The sequence below is a fragment of the Salmo trutta genome, chromosome 21 (assembly GCF_901001165.1).
Source record: "Salmo trutta chromosome 21, fSalTru1.1, whole genome shotgun sequence".
Taxonomy (NCBI): Eukaryota; Metazoa; Chordata; class Actinopteri; order Salmoniformes; family Salmonidae; genus Salmo; species Salmo trutta.
In genome coordinates this window covers 46738736-46765967 of record NC_042977.1, presented here as the reverse complement: position 1 = coordinate 46765967, position 27232 = coordinate 46738736, and the positions used below count along the sequence as shown (strand labels likewise).

The following is a 27232-nucleotide window of genomic DNA, read 5'->3' as shown; positions in this document are numbered from 1 at the left end:
CTCTTTAAGGAACCTGTTGAGGATCTTATCCCGATCTTATCCCGGTATTGGGATTCATTGTCATGTGACCATGGCGGGGAATTCAAAACTGCAAGAGTAATCATTTCAAAAAATCAAATAATCAACTATTTTCCTCCATTTGAAAGATATATCTCCTAAATCTAACCACGCTGTCCGATTTTCAGAGGCATTACGGAGAATGCATAAAGTTAGGTTATGTGAGGAGAGTACATTGACAATAGCTGCGTGTAATGTTTAGCCAATTCAAAGAAGGGCATCAACAGACAGAAAACTAGCTAGAATTATGCACTTACCTTTGACAATCTGCATCAGATGACACTCATAGGACATTATGTTATACAATACATGCATTTTTAGTTCCATCAAGTTCATATTTATATCCAAAAACAGCATTTACAGTCGCGGTGAAATTCAGAATTTTTTTCGGCTTGAATGCACCCAGTGAATCCAGCATTACAAATCACGGAATTACTATTCGAAAACATTGGTAAATTATAATATTGTCATTCAAAGAATAATATATTATCATCTCGTAATTGCTACCGAATGGCCAGATCTCAAAATAACTTTACTGGGAAATCACATTTTGCATAAACTGGGTACTATGCTAACAACAATAAGCTATATGCTAAGCTAAGCTATACCGTTAGCATTAGCATCATCTAATATCGATAATAACATTCTAAATATCCCCTTACCTTTGATTATCTCCATCAGAAGGCGCTGCCAGAGATCCCAGGTCCAGAACAAATGTGGTTTCTTTTGACAAAGTTCATAATTTATGTCCAAATAGTTAGCGTTCAGTAGGCTCCCACAAAATGAGGTGGGCAGTGTAAAGTCACGTCGAAAAGCTAAAGAAAACCTAGTAAATAATCTATTTACGTTTGTTTAAACATGTCAAACGTTGTTTAGCACTAATCTTTTGTTCCATTTTTAACGTGAAACATCAGTAAACATCAGTAATATTTTCACACAACCTATCAAGTGTCTAGAATAAACGATAATGACAAAGGCACTCTTCTCAGATTCATGCGCAGGCGCAAAAAATGAAGTGATGACGTGTCAACTTGTAAGCTTTCTAATTCGGTCTGTATTCATGACAGATGCTTCCAACAACTTTCTAAAGATCGTTGACATCTAGTGGAAGCAGTAGGAGTTGCGAACTGAATCCTTTCTCACTGTGGTATCTTTAAAACAATGACACTAAATAGTACAGTCACAAAATTCTCATTTTTTTAAATCTATTTTTCACAGGTTTTTGCCTGCAATATGAGTTTTGTTATACTTACAGACACCATTCAAACAGTTTTAGAAAATTCAGAGTGTTTTCTATCCGAATGTGTTAATAATATGCATATCCTAGCTTCTGAGTTGGTGTAGGAGGCAGTTAAAAATGGGCACATATTTCTTTCAAAATTCTCAATACTGCCCCCGTGGCCCGTAGAGGTTAAGGAATACCTGGGATAGGATAAAGTAATCCTTCTAACCCCCCCCCCCTTAAAAGATTTAGATGCACTATTGTAAAGTGGCTGTTCCACTGGATATCATAAGGTGAATGCACCAATTTGTAAGTCGCTCTGGATAAGAGCGTCTGCTAAATGACTTAAATGTAAATGTAACTGAATGACCTCAGAGTGAAGGAGGCCAATCTGAAGGGTGATACTTTCCATCATGCGAGTCAAAAGACCAGATCTCAGAGGTTGTCCGTCCAGCGCATTAATCCTAAAGGGAGGATTAACAGGGATTAGTTTGATCCTTAACTGTTGTACCAATTATTCGTAAATGAAATTAACTGTGGCCCCCACGAGTCCACTAGTCCCTCCACAAACTGAGTGACCCCATTAGCAGAAAGAAGAGCTGCCTTTTGGTAATATTCAGAAGCGTAGAGGTGCTTACCCCGGGCGGAAGTGGAGTGGTTGTGGTCACCCCTTCGTGGGGGGGGGGGGGGGAATCGGACAGTTATTGAGTTGGGGGTTACTCAATAGAGGAACAGGTTTTCATGTAACCTCCGGTGTCTCTCAGCAGGTGTGAGATGGGTGCGGCCGAGTTGTATGGGTTCGGGGCTATTGGACCGTGGTGGACGAGAGAAGGGCGTGGAAGACTCGCAGGCCATGTATTGGTTTAGGTCCGTTAAATCTCCTCTGCAGGCCAGTTCAGTCTGTAACTCCCGATTAAAACCCCTCCGGTAGACTGTAAGGAGAGCTGGTTCACTCCATCCACTGCCGGCAGCCATGGTACGGAACTCAAGGGCATACTCAGTGTTGGAGCGACGGCCCTGTCGTAGCTCACATAACAGGTCCCCGGTGTGACGACCTGAAGCTGTATGGTCTAACACCTCCTTGAAGAGGACAGATCAGAACTTTGAGCGGCCCACAAGGCTGTGACCCAATCCAGAGCTTTGCCTGTGAGTAGGGAGATGAGTCCACCCTGTCTTTGTCAGAGGGTGTAGTCAGCGGGGGGATGGTCTATGTACAGGTTACACTGCATGAGAAATCCTTGACATTTCCCTGGGGAGCCGTCGTATTTATTATAAATGGATATGGGAGTGATGAACGAGAGGAGGCTGTGGCACCTGATAATCGGTGAAGCAGGAGGGGCTGGCGAAGGAGTTCGCAGTGTTCTTCGGTTCGTCCCTCTAGTCGGGATAGACGTAGTTGCAGGTCCGCTGAATCCATCTGTTGTTTTAAGTGAGGTATTCTGTAATGAACACGGTGGGAGACAGAGAGTTGGTGCAGGTGTTTATTGTAAAGGACCACAGGAGGAGGCAGGTACCTGGGTTCAGGGGCAGGCAGAAGGTCATACGCAGGGGTCCTGCATATGAAGGCAAAAGTACAGGCTAGGAAAAGGCTAGTAACGTCGTCTGGGAGATCAGGCAATAGGTAGATAACAGAAATCCGATAGGCTAAAGTACAGGCAGGGAATAGGCAAAGTTGTCGTTTGTGAGGCAGGCAAAAACAAGGGAGGAGGAAATTACGGGAAAAACAGAGCTCCGAATAGAAGTGTGTCACAAAACAAACAATACCTCACAATGATGTGGTGCAAAGAACAGAACTAAATAGTGTGTGATAATGACATACAGGTGTGTGAACAGGTGATTGGGATCTGGAAAGTGAGCTGTGTACAGGGGATCTACGTGTTTGAGAGTGTGAGTTGGAAGCAGACCTTTAGAGTTCTTGGGAACAGGAATGATGGTGGTCATCTGAAAACATGGGGATTACAGACTCGGACAAGGAGAGGTTGAAATATGCCTGCCAGTTATTTTGTGCTTGCTCTTAGAACGCGCCCTGGAATATCGTCGGGCCCCGTGGTCTTGCTGGTGCATAAAATGAGTTCATCTGGTAAAGGCATCGTTAGGCAGATCACAGCTAGGTCTTTTTTTGGCATCCGTTATGGACTGTAGCCCCTGCCACATGCGATGGGCAGCGGAGCTTGTGTATTATGATTCGACCTTATTCCTGTATTGTCCTTTTGCTCGTTTGAAACTCTGCAGAGGTCATAGCGGGACTTCCTGTACTTGTTCCTGTCTTTAGCCATAGCCTCAGGGTTGTCTGCGTTAGCTCTGTGTGCAGTAGCCCTGTCCTTTAGTTTAGCTCCAACCTCTGTGTTAATCCAGGGCTTTTATTGGGGAAGCAGCAATCCTACACTGTGAGGACAACGCCACTTATGCATTTCCTAATGAAACCAGTGACAGGTGGTTAGCTTGTCGATGGGGTGGTAGAGGGCTATACAGAATGTATACAGCAGTATGTAGACACCCCTTCATATTAAGTATGTAGCTACACTACATATACAAAAGTATATGGACGCAACTTTTTGTGGATTTGATTATTTCAGCCATAACCGTTGCTGACAGATGTATAAAATCGAGCACACAGTCATGCAATCTCCAAAGACAAACATTTGCAGCAGAATGGCCTTACTGAAGAGCTCAGTGACTTTCAGCATGGCACCGTCATAGGATGCAACCTTTCCAACAAGTCAGTTAGTCAAATTCTGCCCTGCTAGAGCTGCCCCTGTCAACTGTAAGTGCTGTTATTGTGAAGTGGAAAGGTATAGGAGCAACAACGGCTCAGCCGCAAAGTGGTGGGCCACACAAGCTCACAGAACGGGACCGCCAAGTGCTAAACCGCGTAGCTCGTAAAAATCGTCTGTCCTCGGTTGCAACACTCACTACCGAGTTCCAAACTGCCTCTGGAAGCAAAGGCCAAGCCTAAGGTCACCATGTGCAATGCCAAGCGTCAGCTGGAGTGGTATAAATCTTGCCGCCATTGGACTCTGGAGCAGTGGAAACGCATTCTCTGGAGTGAAGAATCACGCTTCACCATGTCAGTCTGACGGACGAATCTGGGTTTGGCGGATACCTGTAGAATGCTACCTGCCCCAATGCATAGTGCCACCTGTAAAGTTTGGTGGAGGAGGAATAATGGTCTATGGCTGTTTTTAATGATTCGGGCTAGGTCCCCTTAGTGAACGGAATCTTAACGCTACAGCATACGTTCTAGACGATTCTGTGCTTCCAACTTTGTGGCAACAGTTTGGGGAAGGCCCTTTCCTGTTTCAGCATTAGAATGCCCCCATGCACAAAGCGAGGTCTATACAGAAATGGTTTGTCGAGATCGGTGTAGAAGAACTTGACTGGCCTGCACAGAGCCCTGACCTCAACCCCAAATCAAATCAAATTTTATGCTACTGCTGTTGAATAAAATGTGACTAGTATTTTCTTGCTGCCTGGAAACCACACTAAATCCATGCTCTGTTTCACTATTGCTTTAGAAAGTTACCGTGTGGATTCAAGGCTAGTTTTGTTCAGTTAATAACCAGGTTAACTTTTTTAAGCCTTGACAGTTCAAATGTACACTAGTGTAGAAAGTATACAATATATAGAAGGATGTGTAAATACTATGGACAACAATAGGTCGCCTGACACAGGTTAAGGAGCCACTATCTCTATCACAAATATAATTTATATATTGAGAAGTCATCTATTTGTCATCATGTTCCCTGGTTGTAAATGTGAGGACTAGAGAACATAGATGTTTCCGACAGAAGAAAACACAAAGGGTTTCATTGCTTCTGTCTTTACTAGAACATAATTGAAACTGAATCCAAAAGCAGAATTGCACAATATTTACAAAAACACTTGCTTACACCACAGTTTTTGTGTTGTTCGGAATGTTCCAAAGCATTCCATAGAATGTCGAATATAGTTATTCTTGTAGATATTCTATCAAATGACTGAGAATATCAATACAGTGTGTTTAAAATAATACAACTGAACGCATAACACAAATACTAACTTAAAAATAATTACATAATACATGATATGCATTGAAATCCAGTCATCACCTGAGAACTGTAAATAACCACAATAAAACACATGATAAAAATGTACTTCATTACTACTGTATATGTAGCTTCACCATAGCTGGAACAATTGTATGACATTTTTAGTGAGAGGTACGTTAACGTATTCACATGTACAATGAAATACATCAAGGTAAACAACACAGATTTCTGAAAAGGTTTTAGAAACCAAGTGGGAAACAATTCAGTACCATTGAAATCAGATATCTTACCTCGTAGAGGTGGCAACAGGTTAGGAGCTATGGGAGGAAACTTTTAAACATTTTACGCCCCCCCATCACTTCACCATATGGCTAAACGCCATGGCTAACCGCCTGGTCTTCCCACTTATGATCTTTAGTGGATAAGTTGAAGTTTTGAACGAAAAACACATACAGATGCGTCTGTACTGAAACGCAATACTATTGGCTTTTTTTTAATGGGGGGGGGGGGGAATGTAAGAGCAAGACTTAAAAATACCTGACTGTCTGCACACCAAACTATGCACTAAGAGACTCTGCCTTACAATGAAAACATCTGCGCTTCAATCCCGCACATAAATTCTATGAAAACTATAAGCTTCTTTTCTTGGAATGTTATCCAGCTATATTTCAACACAACATTATTCTGGTACATAAAAGTGTCTTCATCAAAGGCTAAACATCTGGTTGATCATGGAAAGCTGGATACTAGATAGATAAGGGACCAGACCAGATGCTTCCAATATAGACTAGACCACGTGGATAACATTTCACTTTAAGATCCTTCCAATGTAGATGCTGCCACATGGACAACGTGTAACTCTAAAGTTGAGTAATGTGAACTGGCCAGCCCAGCCAGTCAATCAGTCTGGTAGTGGTTTAATAAACAGCTTAAAGAATATTTCCAGCTATTTTTGTAAAACTTTTTTTCTGTGAAAAAACAAAATATCCCATGTATAAATACAGTAATGTACACACACTTAAAGAGAAAATATTTTTTGAACTGCAAACTTCAAGGAGTCGGCCATTGAAGAAGTTGGTCTGATGCCCCCCCCCCCTTACTTGTGGGATCAAAAGAGAAAAGGACCACCCCCCCACCCCCACTTGTGTGATGTCATACCTAGACAACCCATTGATCGCCTATTACGTAAATAAGGTGATAAATGAGGAGAAAAGGAGCCTGGAGTGCGTCTTTAAGACTGGTCCCCTAGCTACCAGCATAAGGTTTTAAGTAGCACTGTGTGAACCAGAGTCATTTTATTTAATGCTCTGTTTCTCTTGACACTCATTCCTACAGGTGGTATGGCTCCCAAAGCTCTCCTATGCATCCATCAACGAGAAAACGATGGAAAAACTAGAAGAACATTACGTTTTAACTCCCTGTTGTGCGTCACTTAAATCCCTTAACTGGAATGTTGACCACTAAATGTTGACCTCTAAAATCAATGTTGCTCTATGGTTGGTTAAACTATTAATATACTGTATCTGGATGTGAACTTCTGTGGGTTGAGTTTCAATACGTTTTCACCTAACAGGAACATTTCCAGTTTAATGGGCTTTGCCTTTCTCACACACCTTCTCCTGTAACCTAGCCTGTAACCTCGTCCCAACTCCTAGCCTGTTACCTTGTCCAAGCTCCTAGATTGTTATCTAGCTCCTAGCTTTTTACCTAGCTCCTAGCCTGTTACCTAGCCAAAGCTCCTAGCCTGTTACCTAGCTTATACCCTGCAACCTAGTCGTAGCCTGTTACCTAGTCCTAACTCCTAGCCTGTTACCTAGTCCTAGCTCCTAGCCTGTTACCTAGCTCCTAGCCTGTTACCTAGTCCTAGATCCTAGCCTGTTATCTAGCTCCTAGCCTGTTACCTAGCTCCTACATTTTACCTAGGGCTAGCCCCTAGCCTGTTACCTAGCTTCTAGCCTGTTACCTAGTCCTAGCTCCTAGCCTTTTACCTAGTCCTACCCTGTTAACTAGTCCTAGGTCGTAGTCTGTTACCAAGCTCCTAGCCTGTTTACTAGTGCTAGCTCCTAGTCTATTAGCTAGATCCTATCCGGTTACCTAGCTCCTAGCCTGTTAACTAGTCCTAGCTTCTAGCCTGATACCTAGTCCTAGCCTGTTACCTAGTCCTAGCTTCTAGCCTGTTACCTAGTTTTAGTTCCTAGCATGTTACCTAGTCCTAGCTCCTAGCCTGTTACCTAGTTCAAGCTCCTAGTCTGTTACCTAGTCCTAGCTCCTAGCCTGTTACCTAGCTCCGTGCCTGTTACCTGGTACTAGCTCCTGAGCTGTTACCTAGCTCCTAGCCTGTTACCTAGCTTGTTACCTAGCCTCTTACCTAGTCCTAGCTCCTAGTCTGTTACCTAGCTCCGTGCCTGTTACCTGGTACTAGCTCCTGAGCTGTTACCTAGCTCCTAGCCTGTTACCTAGCTTGTTACCTAGCCTCTTACCTAGTCTTAGCTCCTAGCCTGTTACCTAGCTCCTAGCCTGTTACCTAGCCTCTTACCTAGTCCTAGCTCCTAGTCTGTTACCTAGTTATAGCTCCTAACCTGTTACCTAGTTCTAGCTCCTAGCCTAACACCTAGTCGTAGCTCATAACCTGTTGCTCTTCTGTTAGCCAACTTCTCTGACATGTTCATTTGTTGTCATGTCAAACATGTATGACAAAGAAGTTGGCTAAAGCACATATGTTACAGATCTGGGATCAGGCTTCTGTAGCTAGCTTATGAGACCAATGTAAACTTATGAAGCAATATTATCTTAAGCCACACAGCAGAGTTGGGGTCAATTCCATTTCTAATTCAGGAAGTACACTGAAATTCCAATTCTCTTGAATGGTTTTACTTTCTGAATTGACTAGAATTAAAACAGAATTGACTTCAACCCTGCCACACAGACTAACACAACACTCAATACACACACAGATATATCCAATGGTGATTTGAACTGGAATGTTTTTTTGGACATAACACAGATAGTGTAGACCAGGGAGTAGGCGACTAGATTTAGCTGCGGGCTGATTTTTGTCATTGCGGCTGGTTGGAGAAGCAGAACATAGTTATGAAGCTTTAGATCACTTTATTGGTCAAACAATGTCTAACTGAAATGTAACTTCCGCTTTTAACCATCCATACATCCATACATCCATGTATGTGTGTGTGTGTGTCAGGGCTGCCACACTGAGTGCCTGGGGAGCTGCTGTTGTGGGGGGTTAAGTGTCTTGATACCAGCAAACCCTCCAGTTGCCAGCTCACTTCTTGCCAGATTTTTCCAGTTGGACCCGGGATTCGAACTGGCAAACCTCCGGTTGCTGGCTTGCTTCTCTCTAACCACTAGGCTACCTGCTGCCCCATATAAAAATGTGTACACTGCAACCACAACTATGCCTAAAAAGAGATTTTGAAAATAACAATCATTGAGACACGATGATGTCTCTTTTTTTTATTTCTAGGAATACTTGGTAACTGATTTCCTAAATTAAACAAAAAGCAAGCAAAATAAATTGTGTTAAATTGGTCCGCAGCTTACAAAAGGGGACCGCCTAAGCCTATCATTGCTGCTGTTGTGTGTGGTTGGCTGGTAGTATCTGCTGTGCTGACTGAATACTAAACAGCGCTTCAGTGCAGCTCGTCTCTGTTTTCTCCTCTTCTCTGCCCTCTGTTACCACCCAGAGCTGGGCTCAGATAGCAGAGAAGTGTTCCTGGCAGTCGGAAGCTCGACGTGTGGAGGGGCTACACCTGGTCAGCATGGTGATCTGGGTGCTGAAGTTGTTGCCGTTGCTACCCAGATACTGGGGCTGCTGGTATTTGGTGTCTCCTTTACCCAGAAACCTTTGCATGTGCCACCTTCGCCACTTACGTTTCACCTCCCCCTGCACCTGGTGGGGATAGAGGTAGGAGAGGAGGGAGAGAGCACGTGAGAGGGAGGAAGAGAGGAATATAAACAGAAGGGGAGAGATTGAGAGGAGATAGGACACCGCACGAGGGATAAGTCAGAAAAGATATAGACACAGAAAGAGATAGTCTTTTTCATCTATCTGTTAGTCTTCATAACAGATAGACACAATGAGACTCTCGGTGTGAGAAAAATGGAAAGTTTACAGTATTAGATCCAAAAATGTATTCCAAATTTACCCTGACATTGTCAGCTCATCTTAGGAACTTTTTTGTGTCTGTGGAGTGGTGTGTATGTTATTACCTCTCCATTTAGGAAACAATACAGTACTGCAACCCCAAACCCCTGAGAGAGAGACAGAGAGACAGAGAGAAACAGACAGACAGAGAGACAGAGAGAGAGTCAGAGAGAGAGACAGAGAGAGAGACACAGAGAGAGAGAGAGAGAGAGGAGACAACAATCGATCATTAGGATTCCTGATGATGAGTGTTCTGTTTCATAGAAAGGCCTTTGCCCCAGAGAGACTCAGCCAGAGCAGTTGTGGAAGACTGAAAAATGATCCCAAAGATTATGACCAAATTCAGCATGAGGTAGGGTCATTAATTCTGGGCCTGATATAATTTTGTGCTGAGAGGACATGAGGAGGTTTTTCCCGAGGGAAAATACGAGTTTAAAGCAGATATAAATTAAGACTGCTATCATAACAACTAGATCATTGCTCTCACAAATGACCTGGGTATTTGGAAAGAAAATATAAAGTCAGAATGACTTGTGAGAGAGAGAGAGCTCCTTGAGAGTTTGAGGGTCGAGGGTTTACATTCTTGTGTTGTCCATTATGCTATGTAATCTGTCTATATATATAATAACTTCTATTTAGTGCACATATCTAAATGGTTAGACGGATTAAAATGTATCTTTCCGTGCCATCTGATTCAAGTGTTTACTTCATATTCCCTAATAGCCAGGAAAAGCTCCTGCAGCAGGTTTTCCTGTGGTATTCTGTATCTCTTTCTCTTTACCGCAAATGGCCTGTTTGGCTCAACCTCAACTCATAACACAGAACATAAATCTCGTGGAAGTCAGATAGGGACAGGGAGGATATCAAACCTCATTATTACACATCCTATGATTGTATTACGTTGTTTTTTTGACACTTGGAGAATGCAGAGAACATAGACCTATTGCATTCTTTACACCCTGAACTGTTAACATACTAGACTGACTGGGACTAATTACATAATATTGTTAATATCCTTACAGTGTGTTCAGAAAGTATTCATTCCCCATGACTTATTCCACTTTTTTTTCTACAGCCTGAATTCAAAATGGATTAAAGAAATAAAACATCTCACTCATCTACACACAATAACCTATAATTACAAACTGAAAAGATGTTTTTAGATTTGTTTGCAAATTTATTGAAAATAAAATTACAGAAAAATCTACTTTACATAAGTATTCACACCCCTGAGTCAATACTTTATAGAAGCACCTTTGGCGGCAATTACAGCTATAATTACACCCGAGTATTTCTGGTGAAGTTTCTAAAAGCTTTCCACACCTGAATTGTGCAACATATGCCCATTTTTCTTTTAAAAATTCTTCAAGCTCCAATTGGTTGATGATCATTGCTAGACAACCATTTTCAGGTCTTGCCATAGATTTTCAAGCAGATTTAAGTCAAAACTGTAGCTTGGTCACTCAGGAACATTCACCGTCTTCTTGGTAAGCAACTCCAGTGTAGATGTGACCTTGTGTTTTAGGTTATTTTCCTGCTTAAAGGTGAATTCATCTCCCAGTGTCTGGTGGAAAGCAGACTGAACAGGTTTTCCTCTAGGATTTTGCCTGTGCTTAGCTCCATTCTGTAAAAAATGTTATCCTGAAAAACTCCCCAGTCCTTAACAATTACAAGCATACCCCTAACATGATGCAGCCACCATAATGCTTGAAAATATGGAGAGTGGTACACAGTAATGTGCTGTATTTGATTTGCCCCAAAGATAACACTTTGTATTCAGGACAAAAAGTGAATTGCTTTGCCACATTTGTTTCAGTAGTACTTTAGTGTCTTGTTGTAGGCTGTCATTGTAAATAAGAACTTGTTCTTAACTTAAGGATCGGACCCTTTTTCAATTTTCGCCTAAAATTACATACCAAAATCTAACAGCCTGTGGCTCAGGACCTGAAGCAAGGATATGCATATTCTTGATGCAATTTGAAAGGAAACACTTTGAAGTTTGTGGAAATGCGATATTAATGTAGGAGAATATGCACATTAGATCTGATTTATTGATACATGGTTTATTGATATATTTTCAAGTTCATAACTGTGCACTCTCCTCAAACAATAGCATGGTATTCTTTCACTGTAATAGCTACTGTAAATTGGACAGTGCAGTTAGATTAACAAGAATTTAAGCTTTCTGCCCATATCAGATATGTCCATGTCCTGGGAAATGTTCTTGTTGCTTACAACCTCATGCTAATCACATTAGCGCACGTTAGCTCAACCGTCCTGTGGGGGGGGGGGGGGGTCACCAATCCCGTAGAGGTTAACTGATCCAAGTTTATCATTTAAATGGGTAATTGATCATTAGAAAACCCTTTTGCAATCATGTTTGCACAGCTGAAAACTGTTGTGCTGATTTAAAGAAGCAATAAAACTGGCCTTCTTTAGATTTGTTGAGTATCTGGAGCATCAGCATTTGTGGGTTCGATTACAGGTTCAAAATGGCCAGAATCAAAACTTTTTTCTGAAATTCGTCAGTCTATTCTTGTTCAGAGAAATGAAGGCCAGAATCAAAAAACTTTTTCTGAAACTCGTCAGTCTATTCTTGTTCAGCGAAATTAAGGCTAGAATCATGTGAGAAATTGCCAAGAAATGGAAGATCTCGTACAATGCTATGTTCTACTCCCTTCACAGAATAGCGCAAACTGGCCCTAACCAGACTAGAAAGAGGAGTGGGAGGCCCCGGTGCAGAACTGAGCAAGAGGAAAAATACATTAGAGTGTCTAGTTTGAGAAACAGATGCCTCACAAGTCCTCAACTGGCAGCTTCATTAAATAGTACCCACAAAACACCAGTCTCAACGTCAACAGTGAAGAGGCGACTCCGGGATGCTGGCGTTCTAGGCAGAGTTGCAAAGAAAAAGCCATATCTCAGACTGGCCAATGAAAAGAAAAGATTAAGATGGGCCAAAAGAACACAGACACTTGTCAGACGTACTCTGTAGATACAGGAACTCTGTAGATACAGAGTACATATGTCTTCCTACAGACACGTTGTCTTAATTCTGACCTTGCAGTACTGGGTTCATTCACTGTCTGGAGTGGATGGGGGGGGGGGTTCAACACTGTCATTCCTGATCTCAATCTCTATCTGTGTTTTGCCTGTCTGATCCGCCATTTTGTTCGCTCCTGTCTTTTTTCCCTTTCTGTGAGATCCTTCACTCTTTCTTTTTTGACTCTCTAAATCCTTTAAGCCTGGTGTTTTTGTTTAAGGTAGGCTGCTCTGTGGTGTGGGTCAGCATGCCTGCGCTGTCTGTAGAGTCTTTGCTTTTCAGCAGCACCTCATTTTGCCATATCTATCAAAAATAAAGCTATATTATGTGATTACAATATTGAAACAGTAATTAAAATGCTAATAAGTATTTTTTTAATATAATTGTTGAGGGTTTAATAAAACGTTACGTTGAAAAAAAAGTTTGTGGTGTTATTGATTGTCACTGGCGTTATCGTCATGTCACTGGTGTTACCAGCAAGAACAGTAACACCAGTGACGATAACACCAGTGACAAAGCAGACAAGATAGCATATCTAAGATGGTGGCCACTGTAGCTCAAACCATACTTCATAAATTGTAAATAAATCACTTAATCATGCAATTTTATCAATAATTTGAATCCAATTTCCTTTTCCCTTACTATAAACTGTATAACACCAGTGACACATCTTAAGTCCTCACATGAAATTACCAAGTTAAATTACATTGTTAACAGATGAAGAGTGAGTGCACACTCACCATGTGCTTTTCAAAACAGTCCCGTCTCCAATGAACCTTTGACCGAGGAAGAATTTGTCAAAGATGTTGCATTTTTTTGAAAGTGGTGGTTTCTATCAATTTTAACACCAGTGACATGAAATTGAGGTACAGCTATTACTTGTAAATAATTTGTAATATTTGTTTGATATTTTTGTTTTCTAAGTAGTCCACTAAATAACTATATAACTTTCCTTTGTATTATGACATTTAAAGAGAGAGAAAGTATATATTTTTAAACTCAAAATATGTCACTAAACCATGAGTCCTGACCCGAGGGACAAGCCAATTTCATGGTACTGACAGTGCTCTACAATGTATAAAAAATGTTTGCAATATAACTGTCTTACATATGTTTTATTAATAATAAAACACTTCAATTAAAACAAAAAAATATATTTTTTGTTTCATTAACTCACACTTTTAAGTGTTTTTCCTGGTGAATAAGGCCAGGACAGGAAAGCCACCATTTTCGTAGAATGACCCATGTGTTCCGTAATTCAATACAAGATAGTTATACAGTAAGTCACCATATACTAAGGCCTACATGCTATATTATAGCCTTGAGGCCTTAGTTCTTTCCTACCTGGAAGGATCCTACAATCAGGTCAATGACCATCCTACCTGGATGGATCCTAGAACCAGGTCAAAGACCATCCTACCTGGATGGATCCTAGAACCAGGTCAATGACCATCCTACCTGGAAGGATCCTACAGTCAGGTCAATGACCATCCTACCTGGAAGGATCCTACAGTCAGGTCAAAGACCTTCCTACCAGTAAGGATCCTACATCAGGTCAAAGACCATCCTACCTGGAAGGATCCTACAATCAGGTTAAAGACCATCCTACCTGGAAGGATCCTAGAATCAGGTCAATGACCATCCTGATTCGAGTGTTGATGTCTTCAGGGATGAAGGCAAAGATGATGTAGTTGATTCCGAACAGAGGTATCAACAGTAGTGTGGATTTAGCCAACCTCCTGTGGATCAGAACAACAGAGAGAATGAGGGTTGATTTTTTTTTGGCAGTATATTTTTGAATAATTATTTATTTTGTGTGATCATCTGGAATGTTGTATTCTAAATGGTGAGCTAGACAGAAAAAAATACCAATATTATCGATATTTCTTGACCATTCCTAATCACATTGACTGTGGATTTGGATAGAGAACATTCCAGACTGTTCATATTTCCAATATCTACCAATAATCAAAGGACAGAGGTGAAGCTAACCATTTTCTGTAGCTGGAGGGTATTTTATAGCAATATCTCAGAGCTGGGTGTCTTTGCAGGATGTCTTTCCTGAGGAACAACATTACAATGGTAGGGTAAAATGTTGTACAACCTGACATGAAAGTTGTGACCATCGCTCTCAGAAAAGGTGCGTCGACCAAAATGTAATAGGATTCCAAAATTGTTTAGCTGGTCCGCACTCAAAAAAAGACCTCCTACACCTGTCTTTAAACCAAAGAGCAAGTTTATTCCCCCCACTTTTAATCCGTCTATCATTTAAAAATATATATATATATATATTTAACCATTATTTAACTAGGCAAGTCAGTTAAGAACAAATTCTTATTTACAATGATGGCCTACACCGGCCAAACCCGGACGACGCTGGGCCAATTGTGCGCCACCCCATGGGTCTCCCAATCGCGGCGGTTGTGATACAGCCTGGATCATTACTTATTGTAAACTTGTAGAAAGCAAAATTGATCAAACTTTACAACAGAACAATCATAAGAGATATAGAATTAACAACCTTTCTTCCTCAGAGAGATTAGCATTAGAGCAGTTGATAAATGATAAGAGCCTTACAAAAAAAATACTCTGATTAGGGGGATGCTATTGATTAGTATTGTAGTACAGGACACATGCAAGTATGTTGAGAAAATGTAAGAAATCTCTTGCCGATCAGAAGTACTATAAACGCCTTCTGCTTAACCCCACAGCTAATCACAAAACGGAATTAGATTCCTTATTAAAACTTGGTCTACAGAGCAAATGGCTTTTAGAAAAATTATTCAAATTCCTTATTATGTATTTCCCTGTACCTCCTGTTATATAAAGACTTCATAAGGTCCATACGTTTCATACAGACATTTCCTGTGAGACCACTTGTTTCTGGTATGGTTGTTTAGGTGAAAATGTATCGAAGTTTGTAGTCTATCATATCCAACCTGACTTTATTCCTATATTATAGATACTACAGGTTGCTTGTTGAAAATCCCAGTCATTGATGAAGGAGAATGGCTTGTTTCACTCATTGTTGCTGCACTTTATACAAATATAGCGGATCAAGCTGGCCTCGAGGCATTATCGTATTTTCAGCGGGTGCAAATCACGAAAACCACCGACCAATTACATGGTAGAATTGTAAAAAAAATAAAAATTGTTCTGTCCAAAAATTATTTTCTGTTTGACAATGAATACTTCTAACAGATGCATGGAACGAGTACATCATTGGCACCAAATTACTTCTATAAACTCTAGATTCCAATCCATCTCCTTCTCAATGGACAAGGGTACTGAAACTATTCATTTTCTTGATGTACAAGTGTATAAATCATCTGGGAAACTATATAGCTACCAGTGTTTGTATTTGTATTTATTATGGATCCCTATTAGCAGCTACTCTTCCTGGGGTCCAACAAAATTAAGGCAGTTTATACCATTTTTTTAAAAACATTACAATACATTCACAGATTTCACAACACACTGTGTGCCCTCAGGCCACTACCACTCCACCACTACCACTCCACCACTACCACATATCTACAGTACTAAATCCATGTGTTTGTATATTGCGTATGGTATTGTGTGTGTGTGTGTGTGTGTGTGTGTGTGTGTGTGTGTGTGTGTGTGTGTGTGTGTGTGTGTGTGTGTGTGTGTGTGTGTGTGTGCCAATGTTTGTGTCACTTCACAGTCCCCGCGGTTCCATAAGATATTTTTTTAATCTATTTTTTAAATCTAATTTTACTGCTTGTGTCAGTTACTTAATGTGGAATAGAGTTCCATGTAGTCATGGCTCTATGTAGTACTGTGTGCCTCCCATAGTCTGTTCTGGACTTGGGGACTGTGAAGAGACCTCTTGTGGCATGTCTTGTGGGGTATGCATGGGTGTCCGTGCTGTGTGCCAGTAGTTTAGACAGACAGCTTGATGCATTCAACATGTCAATACCTCTCATAAATACAAGTAGTGATGAAGTCAATCTCTCCTCCACATTGAGCCAGAAGAGATTGACATGCATATTATTAACATTAGCTCTCTGTGTACATCGAAGGGCCAGCCGTGCTGCCCTGTTCTGAGCCAATTGCAATTTTCCTAAGTCCTGTTTTGTGGCACCTGACCACACGACTGAATAGTAGTCAAGGTGCGACAAAACTAGGGCCTGTACGACCTGCCTTGTTGATAGTGTTGTTAAGAAGGCAGAGCATTGCTTTATTATAGACAGACTTCTCCCCATCTTAGCTACTACTGCGTCAATATGTTTTGACCATGAGTTTACAATCTAGGGTTACTCCAAGCAGTTTAGTCACCTCAACTTGCTCAATTTCCACATGATTTATTACAAGATTTAAGTTGAGGTTCAGGGTTTAGTGAGTGTTTTGTCCCAAATGCAATGCTTTTAGTTTTAGAAATATTTATTCCTTGCCACCCACTCTGAAACTAACTGCAGCTCTTTGTTAAGTGTTGCAGTGATTTCACTCGCTGTAGTAGCTGATGTGTATAGTGTTGAGTCATCCGCATACATAGACACTCTGGCTTTACTCAAAGTCAGTGGCATGTCGTTAGTAAAGATTAAAACCGCTACCCTGGGGGAATTCCAGATTCTAACTGGATTATATTTGAGAGGCTTCCATTAAAGAACATCCTCTGTGTTCTGTTAGACAAGTAACTCTTTATCCACAGTACAGCAGGGGGTGTAAAGCCATAACACATACGTTTTTCCAGCAGCAGACTATGATCGATACTGTCAAAAGCTGCACTGAAGTCTAACAAGACAGCCCCCATAATCATTTTATCATCAATTTCTCTCAGCCAATCGTCAGTCATTTGTGTAAGTGCTGTGCTTGTTGAGTGTCCTTCCCTACAAGCGGGCTGAAAGTCTGTTGTCAATTTGTTTACTGTGAAATAGCGTTGTATCTGGTCAAACAGCATTTCTTCCAGAAGTTTACTAAGGGTTGGTGACAGGTTGATTGGTTGGCTATTTGAGCCAGTAAAGGGGGCTTTACTATTCTTGGGTAACGGAATGACTTTAGCTTCCCTCCAGGCCTGAGGGCACACACTCTCTAGTAGGCTTAAATTGAAGATGTTTACAGGAAGCCAAAAGATAAAAACATCTTATTGCTCGCAAATAGTTACCATCCGAGAACGCTCAAAAGTTTACCAATAAGCCAACTTTATTATATACGCCGAATCTGTAGTACTGACAAAGAGTATTCAAAACAAACAGAAAGTATGTTTCCGCCAAAGAAATTACCTAAAAGATTGGCTGCAACGTGCCAATGAAAAGGTGAAGGTGTTAAAAGAAATCATCTCTTCACAAAGCACGTTAGAACAACAAAACCTTCCTCAGTGAATTGTGCTCTGATGACAAACTTCATCAACTCTCCGGTGATTAAGCACCATCATGTTATCTCGTCAGACAAATCTTTAAATGGTGCCTCCCAACACCCCCCTCTATTTACGAACAAACGGTTAACCTCTACAGGATTGGTGTCCCCCCCTGCGGGACGGTTGAGCTAACGTGTGCTAATGTGATAAGCATGAGGTTGTAAGTAACAAGAACATTTCCCAGGACATGGACATATCTGATATGGGCAGAAAGCTTACATTATTGTTAATCTAACTGCACTGTCCAATATACAGTAGCTATTACAGTGAAAGAACACCATGCTATTGTTTGAGGAGAGTGCACAGTTATGAACTTGAAAATGTATCAATAAACCAATTAGGCACATTTGGGCAGACTTGATGCAACATTTTGAACAGAAACGCATTGGTTTATTGGATCAGTCTAAAACTTTGCATATACACTGCTGCCATCTAGTGGCCAAAATCGAAATTGTGCCTAACCTGGAATAATACATTATGACCTTTCTCTTGCATTTCAAAGATGATCTTTTTTTTTTATAACGTATGCTTTTTTTCTTTGTATTATCTTTTACCAGATCTAATGTGTTATATTCTCCTACATTAATTTCACATTTCCACAAACTTCAAAGTGTTTCCTTTCAAATTGTATCAAGAATATGCATATCTTTGCTTCAGGTTCTGAGTTACATGCAATTAGATTTGGGCATATCATTTTAGGCGAAAATTGAAAAAAAGGGTCCGATCCTTAGGTAAACGAGTAGGTGCACTCCTGCAATAAGTAATGACAGAAAGGGCACCAAATCAAACTCCTTGTTAAGTCCACATGGGTGTAGTGTGCATAATGTAAAAAAAAATCCAAAGAACTCTCTACAGGAGAGTTCTTTCAATATTGCCACCTCTACTTTTAGCCCAAATCTTTTCTATACCAATACACTAAGTCATCAGTTCAATGGCCCGCTTCCATAAAATGTCAACAGGAGAGGCGAATCACAGAGCTTAATGTTGCTGCGTCGTTCATTAAGACGGATTGTCAGTCTCCGCGTTGTCTGACCAATGTAAAATTAACAAACATTTTTAACTAACAAACTATACGAGTTGTAGGTTATACAGGAGTTTAGATTATATTTATGGTTGATAATGATCTGCTTCCACCATACGTTTACAGAAAGCACAACTTCTACACGCAAAGTTACCTTTTATGAATTACTGTTTTTTTGGGAGTATGAATGTTAGCTAACTATAGTTTACAATCGTAGGTATCTTATAACGAGATCACAATGAAGAACCTTGAGACGCTGATGACTCTAGCCTCCTTTATACCTGGAGCTAACATACGTCCTTCCTCTTGATATTTCTCCTGCTGTTGTCCTTATCTTATCTGTTTGCACTTTATAAGATCTGATAACAGTCAGATCACAATGCGTCATCTACACCTGTCTAAAATTGTGGGCACAATCAGAACAAAGGACGCATGTTAGAACCAGGTGTAAATGGGGCTTAGGCTGAAACGTTTGTCTATCTAAGCACCCCATAATGAACAAAATACTAAACAGAAACCTTGAATCTCTTTTTTTTTTTTTTTGAGTGCAGACCAGCTACACATACATTGACATCCTGATACGAACACATCCTTAGTTAATTAAAATGGTCCCATAAAACAGCTGAGAAAGTGAATATCAACAAAACCTACGAGTATTGATGAGATTCCTTCCTTCCTATGTCTCTGCAATTCATTTTCTGACGCAGGATCCGGATTATACAGATGAACAGGATGAAGTTTACCTGGGTTTGGGAATGAAAGAGGCCTACCATTTAATTCATGTAATGTTGAGTTGTATATAAAATGTCAATCATCGGCTTGATCCAGTGTGTGCGTGTGCGCATGCGCGTGCGCGTGTGTGTGTGTGTGTGTGAGTGACACACCAGTATGGTCAGTAATATTGGCATTTTGATGATCCACCAGGGATGGTCGTTAATAATGTCCCAACACCTATAGAGGACAGAGGGAGGAGCAGAAGCAGAGGATGAAGGACGTCACCAACACACACAGACACACACATTATTTAGATACTAATGGATACATACAAAAACCCTCTTTACCATTTTATAATTCAAAACGACCAAAATGTGTATCATTGTAAAAAACAAAATCATTCAATAAAATATTAAATTGTACATGGATTTTTGTCAAGGTTATACTTGCCTATTGTAGAGTACACTACAATATAAAGTCCTCCTAATGGCCTCCATAGAGACCAACCATTCATCAACACAGGAAATTCATGGCAGGTAACATTGCTACAATGCTACGGTGGCCATGTAATGTGAAATGTGGCATTGGCAGGTTTAAAATAATTATTTGTCTAACAAAGTCATACCTTGGTTCTATGAATTTAATAATTGGGCACTGTAGTACACCCTTAAAAAAAGTATCCCAGGGATATAAAAATATCAAAATATACATGTACAGTGCTTGCAGAAAGTATTCTAACCCATTTACTTTTCCACATTTTGTTATCTTACAGTCTGAATTTAAAATAAATACAATTGAGATGTTGTGTCTCTGATCTACACACAACACCCCATATTATCACAGTGGAATTTTGTTTATAGAATTTGTTTTCAATGTATAAAAAAAAATGAAAGCGGAAATGTCTTGAGTCAATAAGTATTCAACCCGTTTGTTATGGCAAACCTAAATAAGTTCAGGAGTAAAAATGTGCTGAACAGAACAACTATAACTCATATGACCCATGTCGTCCAAAAAAGTTATACTTTTGAATCATCTGTCCATAGAACATTCTTCCAAGAGTTTTGATGATCATCCAGGTTTCAACGATGTGCGCTGAAAGTCAGGAAGCAAGTTCAGGGAGTGAGTGTTTAATAAATAAACACAAAATAATACAAAATAAGAAACACGAACAACGCACAGACATGACACAGGAACAGAAACAATAGCTCCTGGGGAAGGAACCAAAGGGAGTGACCTATATAGGGAAGGTAATCAAGGAGGTGATGGAGTCCAGGTGAGTCTGATGACGCGCAGGTGCGTGTAACGACGGTGACAGGTGTGCACCATAAAGAGCAGCCTGGTGACCTAGAGGCCGGAGAGGGAGCACACGTGCATCGGGGAGGGGATACTGTCACGCCTCGAGGTGCAGGACGCCAACCAAAATGACGATCCAAGGGATCAGGAGAGGACCGGTCACCTCTGCTCAGGAAACCTGTCAATCCAGCTGAGACACAGGAGCATGGTGACCTAGAGCGCCGGAGAGAGAGCATACGTGATGGTACCCCCTTCCCGGCGTGTTCGGCTCCAGCCGCAGGACACCAACCAAAGGAACGATTCTAGGGATCAGGAGCGGACCGGTAACCCCTGCTGATGCGCGGGAACCTGACAGACCGGATGAGGCAGGGGAGCCTGGTGAGCCGGGGGAAGCAGGAGAGCCCGGTGAGCCGGGGGAAGCAGGAGAGCCCGGCAATCCGGCAAAGGCATGAAAGCCCGACGAGCCGGCTGAGGCAGGGGAGCCTGGCAATCCGGCTGAGGCATGAGAGCCGGTGGAATCAGGGGAGCCTGGCGATCCGGCTGAGGAATGAGAGCCTGACGAGCCGGCGGAGGCAGGGGAACCTGGCGATCTGTCTGAGGCATGAGAACCTGTAGCGGCTCCCGGACCTGACATCATTCCCACCAAGAGAAAAAAAATAATCCCTGATGCTTCCCTTAGGTGAGCCGTTATTCTGTAACGATGTGCGCTGAAAGTCGGGAAGCAAGTTCAGGGAGCGAGTGTTTTAATAACACAACATGATAAGAACCAGGAACAACGCACAGACGTGACATAGAAACAATAACGCCTGGGAAAGGAACCAAATGGAGTGACATATATAGGGAAGGTAATCAGGGAGTTGATGGAGTCCAGGTGAGTCTGATGATGCGCAGGTGCGTGTAATGATGGTGACAGGTGTGCGCCATAATGAACAGCTTGGTGACCTAGAGGCCTGAGAGGGAGCACACGTGACACAAGTGCTTCTTGGCAAACTTGAGTCAAGCTTTTGGATGACATGGGTCCTATTATGCCTGGCGAAAACCAAACACTGCATTCCACAGTAAGAACCTCATACCAACGGTCAAGCATGGTGGTGGTAGTGTGATGGTTTGGAAATGCTTTGCTGCCTCGTGACCTGGACGACTTGCCTTAATAGAAGGAACCATGAATTCTGCTCTGTGTCAGTGAATTCTACAGGAGAATATCAGGGCATCTGTCTGTGAGCTGAAGCTGAAGTGCAGCTGGGTCATGCAGCAAGACAATGATCCAAAACACACAATCAAGTCTACATGAAAACTGCTAAAAAGCAACACACTTGAAGTTTTGGAATGGCCTAGTCAAAGTCCAGACTTAATCCCAATTGAGATGTTGTGGCAGGACTTGAAATGAGCAGTTCATGCTTGAAAACCCACAAATGTCGCTGAGTTAAAGCAGTTCTGCATGCAAGAGTGGGCCAAAATTCCTCCACAGCGATGTGAGAGACTGATCAACAACTACAGGAAGCATTTGGTTCAGTCAGTACAGCTACAGTAAATTCCTCCACAGCAATGTGAGAGACTGGTCAACAACTACAGGAAGCATTTGGTTGCAGTCAGTGCAGCTAAAGGTGGCACAACCAGTTATTGAGTGTAAGGGGGCAATTACTTTTTCACAATTGAGTAATTGAGTGTTGCATAACTTTGTAAATTAAATTAAATATGTATCAATTTTATTTGTTTTTTGTAAACTCAGGTTCCCTTTATTTTTTAGGTTTTGGCTGAAGATCTGAAAACATTCAGAATCAAAACTATGCAAAAATAGGGGTCAAATACGGCACTGTATGTACAGTACCAATCAAAAGTTTGGACACACCTACCAATTCCAGGGTTTTTCTTTATTTTTACATTGTAGAATAATATTGAAGACATCAAAACTATGAAATAACACATATGGAAGTAACCATGTTGTAACCAAAAAAAGTGTTAAACAAATATAAAATATATTTTATATTTGAGAATCTTCAAAGTAGCTACCCTTTGCCTTGATGACAGCTTTGCACACTCTTGCCATTAACTCAACCAGTGTCATGAGGTAGTCACCTGGAATGCATTTCAATTAACAGGTGTGCCTTGTTAAAAGTTCATTTGTGGGATTTCTTTCCTTCTCAATGTGTTTGAGCCAGTCAGTTGTGTTGTGACAACGTAAAGGTGGTACACAGAAGATAGCCCTATTTGGTAAAAGACCAAGTCTATAATGTGGCAAGAACAGCTCAAATAAGCAAAGAGAAACGACAGTCCATCATTACTTTAAGACATGATGGTCAGTCAAAGTGGAACATTTCAAGAACTTTGAAAGTTTCTGCAAGTGTAGTCGCAAAAACCATCAAGCGCTATGATGAAACTGGCTCTAATGAGGACCGCCACAGGAAAGGAAGACCCAGAGTTCTCTGCTGCAGAGGATAAATTCAGTAGAGTTACCAGCCTCAGGAATTGCAGCCCAAATAAATGCTTCACAGATTTCAAGTAACAGACACATCTTAACATCAACTGTTCAGAGGAGACTGCGTGAATCAGGCCTTCATGGTCGAATTAATAAGAGAATGGAGAATGGAACGAGAATGGAATTACTCTCATTTGAACACTTTGTATTCAGGACAAAAAGGTTAATTGCTTTGCCGTTTCTTTTTCTTCTCAGTATTACTTCAGTGCCTTGTTGCAAACACGATGTTTCCTTTTTTTCACTCTGTCAATTAGATTAGTATTTTGGAGTAACTACAATGTTGTTGATCCATCCTCACTGTTTTAAAGTCATCATTGACCTCATGGTGAAATCCCTGAGAGTTTCCTTCCTCTCCGGATGCCTGTATATTTGTAGTGACTGGGTGTATTGATACACCATCCAAAATGTAATTAATAACTTTACCATGTTCAAAGGGATATTCAATGTCTGCTACCATTCACTGCTCGACTGAGGGACCTTACAGATAATTGTATGTGTGGGGTAAAGAGATACATAAAAAAAAAAAAAAGTATGTTAAACACTATTATTGCAACTTATTATGTGACTCGTTAAGCACATTTGTATTCCTGAACTTGCCATAACAAAGGGTTTGAATACTTATTGACAGAAGACATTTCAGCTTTTAATTTTTAATGAATTTGTAACAAATTCCTAAAAACATAATTCCACTTTTACATTATTGGATTTTGTGTGTAGGCTGGTGATTAAAATCTAAATTGAATCAATTTTAAATTCAGACTGTAACACAACAACATGTGGAAAAACTCAAGTGGTGTGAATACTTTCTGAGGATAAGATATATACCATTCTTTGTCCCTTAAGGCAGGGTTTCCTAAACTTGGTCCAGTGGCCCTCCCTGGTTGCACGTTTTGATTTTTGCCCTAGCACTGTGTCTGTACCCGTTAAAGTACAACTTTTTTTTTTCTGAGTGTACGAGAAAGTGCAGTAGAATGTTTGCCATAGGTTCATATTTTATTATAGTAAATGGACAGCATTTTCTGTGAGTGTTTCATGGATGGACTACTTGCATACATTCGTTGCCTGTTGAGGTACATTTTCAATTGCAATGTGGAACACAGCGTCACAGGATATTCAAAACACTAACACAAACAAACTAACAAAATAAACAGTGAACTTACCCAGAGTGTTTTAAATAAGCCTTTGTAATAACCCAAGCTGTGATAAAAACAGTTGGAGCCCCTGTGAATATCAGAGAACAAACAACAACAACAAATTGTCAATAAACTGTGTGAGTTCACTTTTGAAAAAGTTATTGCCAAGAGATTATGATAAAGGTATCTGTGTCACGAGGCATGCAGACAAAGCATAACACCGTAGGTGTACGAGCCTCAGTCACTGTTCCAGCCGGCTACCACCCGATACTCTACCCTGCACCTTAGAGACTGCTGCCCTGTGAACATACTCATTGAACTCTGGTCACTTTAATAATCTTTCCATACTGTTTTACCCACTTTATATGTATATACTGTATTCTAGTCATTGAACACTGGTCACTTTAATAATGTTTCCATAGTGTTTCACCCACTTCATATGTATATACTGTATTCTAGTCATTGGACACTGGTCACTTTAATAATGTTTCCATACTGTTTCACCCACTTTGAGTGTGAAAAACCCAGCAGCGTTGCAGTTCTTGACACACTCAAACCGATGCGCCTGGCACCTACTACCATATCCCGTTCAAAGGCACTTCAATCTTTTGTCTTTCCCATTCACCCTCTGAATGGCACACATACATAGTCCATGTCTCGTTTGTCTCAAGGCTTAAAAATCCTTCTTTAACCTGTTTCCTCCCCTTCATCTACACTGATTGAAATGGATTTAACAAGTGACATCAATAAGGGATCATAGCTTTCATCTGGATTCAACTGGTCAGTCTATGTCATGGAATGAGCAGGTGTTCATAATGTTTTGTACACTCAGTGTATCTATATTTATTCTCCGGTCTCTGACATTGCTCGTTCTGATATTTCTTAATTTTTCTGGATTATGCGCGTGTATAGTTTATTAATATTATTATTATTATTATTATTATTATTATTATTATTATTGCTCTGATTGAGCTATTAAAAGCATAAACCTTGATTTGATTTAAATATTAATTTGTTTGGTCCAGTCTGACACAATGTTCAAACACAACGCTATCAACTCAATGCATCACTTTTCAAACCCAACGTTAACAATGATATTCTAACACAAGTACATGACATTTCAATCAGTCTAGTAGAAAGAAAAAAAACAAGCAACCAGCATGACATTCTACATTTACTTTTCAGATTACTGCTCTGTAAGTAAATACTTAAAAAACAAGGATCTCCAGTTAGGGACACTCATATTCTTGATTATCTCTGGAGTGTTTTTTTTGGTCACACTGCCATTTTGGTTATCAGTGATCAGGTGTGGATGAGTAAGGCACAGGATGTTTTAAGTATGCGCATAGAACACAAGCATCTGGAAGTGATAGAGTTAGTCTTTAGAAGTAATATTAATCTAATGTATAATCAGTGTTTTTTCAAAATCGTGCTAGCCTTATCCAAGTACAAGTAAAAAAAAACTGACATATGGTGTCTTCTTATAAACAAAACGGCCTGAATAAAATTAAATCAAAAATTCACAGCCAAACATTGCATATAATCCTAATGGGATTAAAGACACAGTTGGAGGTATGTTACAGTGACACCTACCCCAGCCAATCAGAATGTACCACCAGAAGTACTTCCTCTCGGAGAAGAAGGAGACAGCCAATAGGGTGTGGACGTAGAGGCCTTCGACCAATAGCCAGAAGTAGCTGGTCATGATGCCATACTGGAAGAAGACAACCCCTGCCTTACATCCCACCTATGGAGAGAGAGCACAGTATCAACATGGAAATTGCAGAATCGCATTAGTGGAAATGTTGGGGTTTCTCAGGGCAGGCCTGTGAATGGACAAAGCCATCGATAATGTGACAGCATTCATTCCTATGTCAAGACTCAATAACGCATTGAAGTTAAATTAAGTCGGTTAGGATGGTGTTTTATGGAGAGATAACATGTGCAGTTTGAGCTACTCCAGAAAGTAATGTTGGAGGCTAGCTCAGTGCTGCCCCCTCTCATTGACTATTTCAAGTTGAAGGCCAACCGGGGGAACTGCAGGCTGCCATTATCATCTAAATTACCCTTATTACTTCTTTGTGTGATTTTAAAATAATCAGTTCCAGGACATACGTCTGGTGAATTAGAAGCAATTTTTGGTACCATGATTGTCTTCTCAAAATGTTTTTATTTACACAAAGATTGACCACAAAAGATCGCCATTTTTCCATTCACTTTATTGGATGCAGGCTAACAATGTCTGCAGTACTACCGTCGGCCTTTAACTTCCGTGACTTCAATGAGAGGAGCCAGTCATTCTTCCCTGGTTTGAGTCATGTTGGGGACAATTTTAGGATTTTAGCTAACCCTAAGCCTTTTCCTAATCTTAACCTAATTATCTTGTTAACAAATCAAATCAAACTTTATTTGTCACAACGGCCGAATACAACAAGTGTAGACCTTACCGTGAAATGCTTGCACTTCTTGTATTCAGTGTGTGACAAATAAAGGTTGATTTGATTTGCAAAAGGGACTTTTCATAGCAGGTTAGGAGAATTTACCCAAGAGAATTAAGACACCGATCTAGTCAAAGGTGGCAGATCTGCACAGGTTCTGAATAACATGATACTCCATGCAAATTAGTCAGAATATTGAGAAGGAAAACCTTGATAGCACTTTTTATTTAACCCTTATTTTACCAGGTAATTTGACTGAGAACACATT

General features: G+C 40.6%; 1 protein-coding gene across 9 annotated transcripts in view; it reads right to left on the bottom strand.

Annotated features, from left to right (window-relative positions):
* Positions 1 to 5083: 5083 nt before the first annotated feature.
* Positions 5084 to 27232, bottom strand: part of LOC115157578 (vasoactive intestinal polypeptide receptor) — a 99633-nt gene continuing 77484 nt past the window's right edge. For 2 of the 9 annotated variants that reach the window (XM_029705960.1, XM_029705958.1), the window contains 8 exons: positions 26120 to 26273; positions 24554 to 24614; positions 19795 to 19861; positions 19562 to 19653; positions 14505 to 14573; positions 14122 to 14251; positions 9535 to 9576; positions 5084 to 9214 (listed from right to left, as the gene is read on the bottom strand). In XM_029705960.1, coding sequence (XP_029561820.1) covers positions 9017 to 9214; positions 9535 to 9576; positions 14122 to 14251; positions 14505 to 14573; positions 19562 to 19653; positions 19795 to 19861; positions 24554 to 24614; positions 26120 to 26273 — 813 coding nt within the window. In that variant the 3' untranslated portion in view covers positions 5084 to 9016. Of the gene's footprint in view, positions 9215 to 9534; positions 9577 to 14121; positions 14252 to 14504; positions 14574 to 19561; positions 19654 to 19794; positions 19862 to 24553; positions 24615 to 26119; positions 26274 to 27232 lie in introns of those variants that run through there. The other 7 variants (XR_003868484.1, XR_003868480.1, XR_003868481.1 and 4 more) reach the window with 7 other exon arrangements.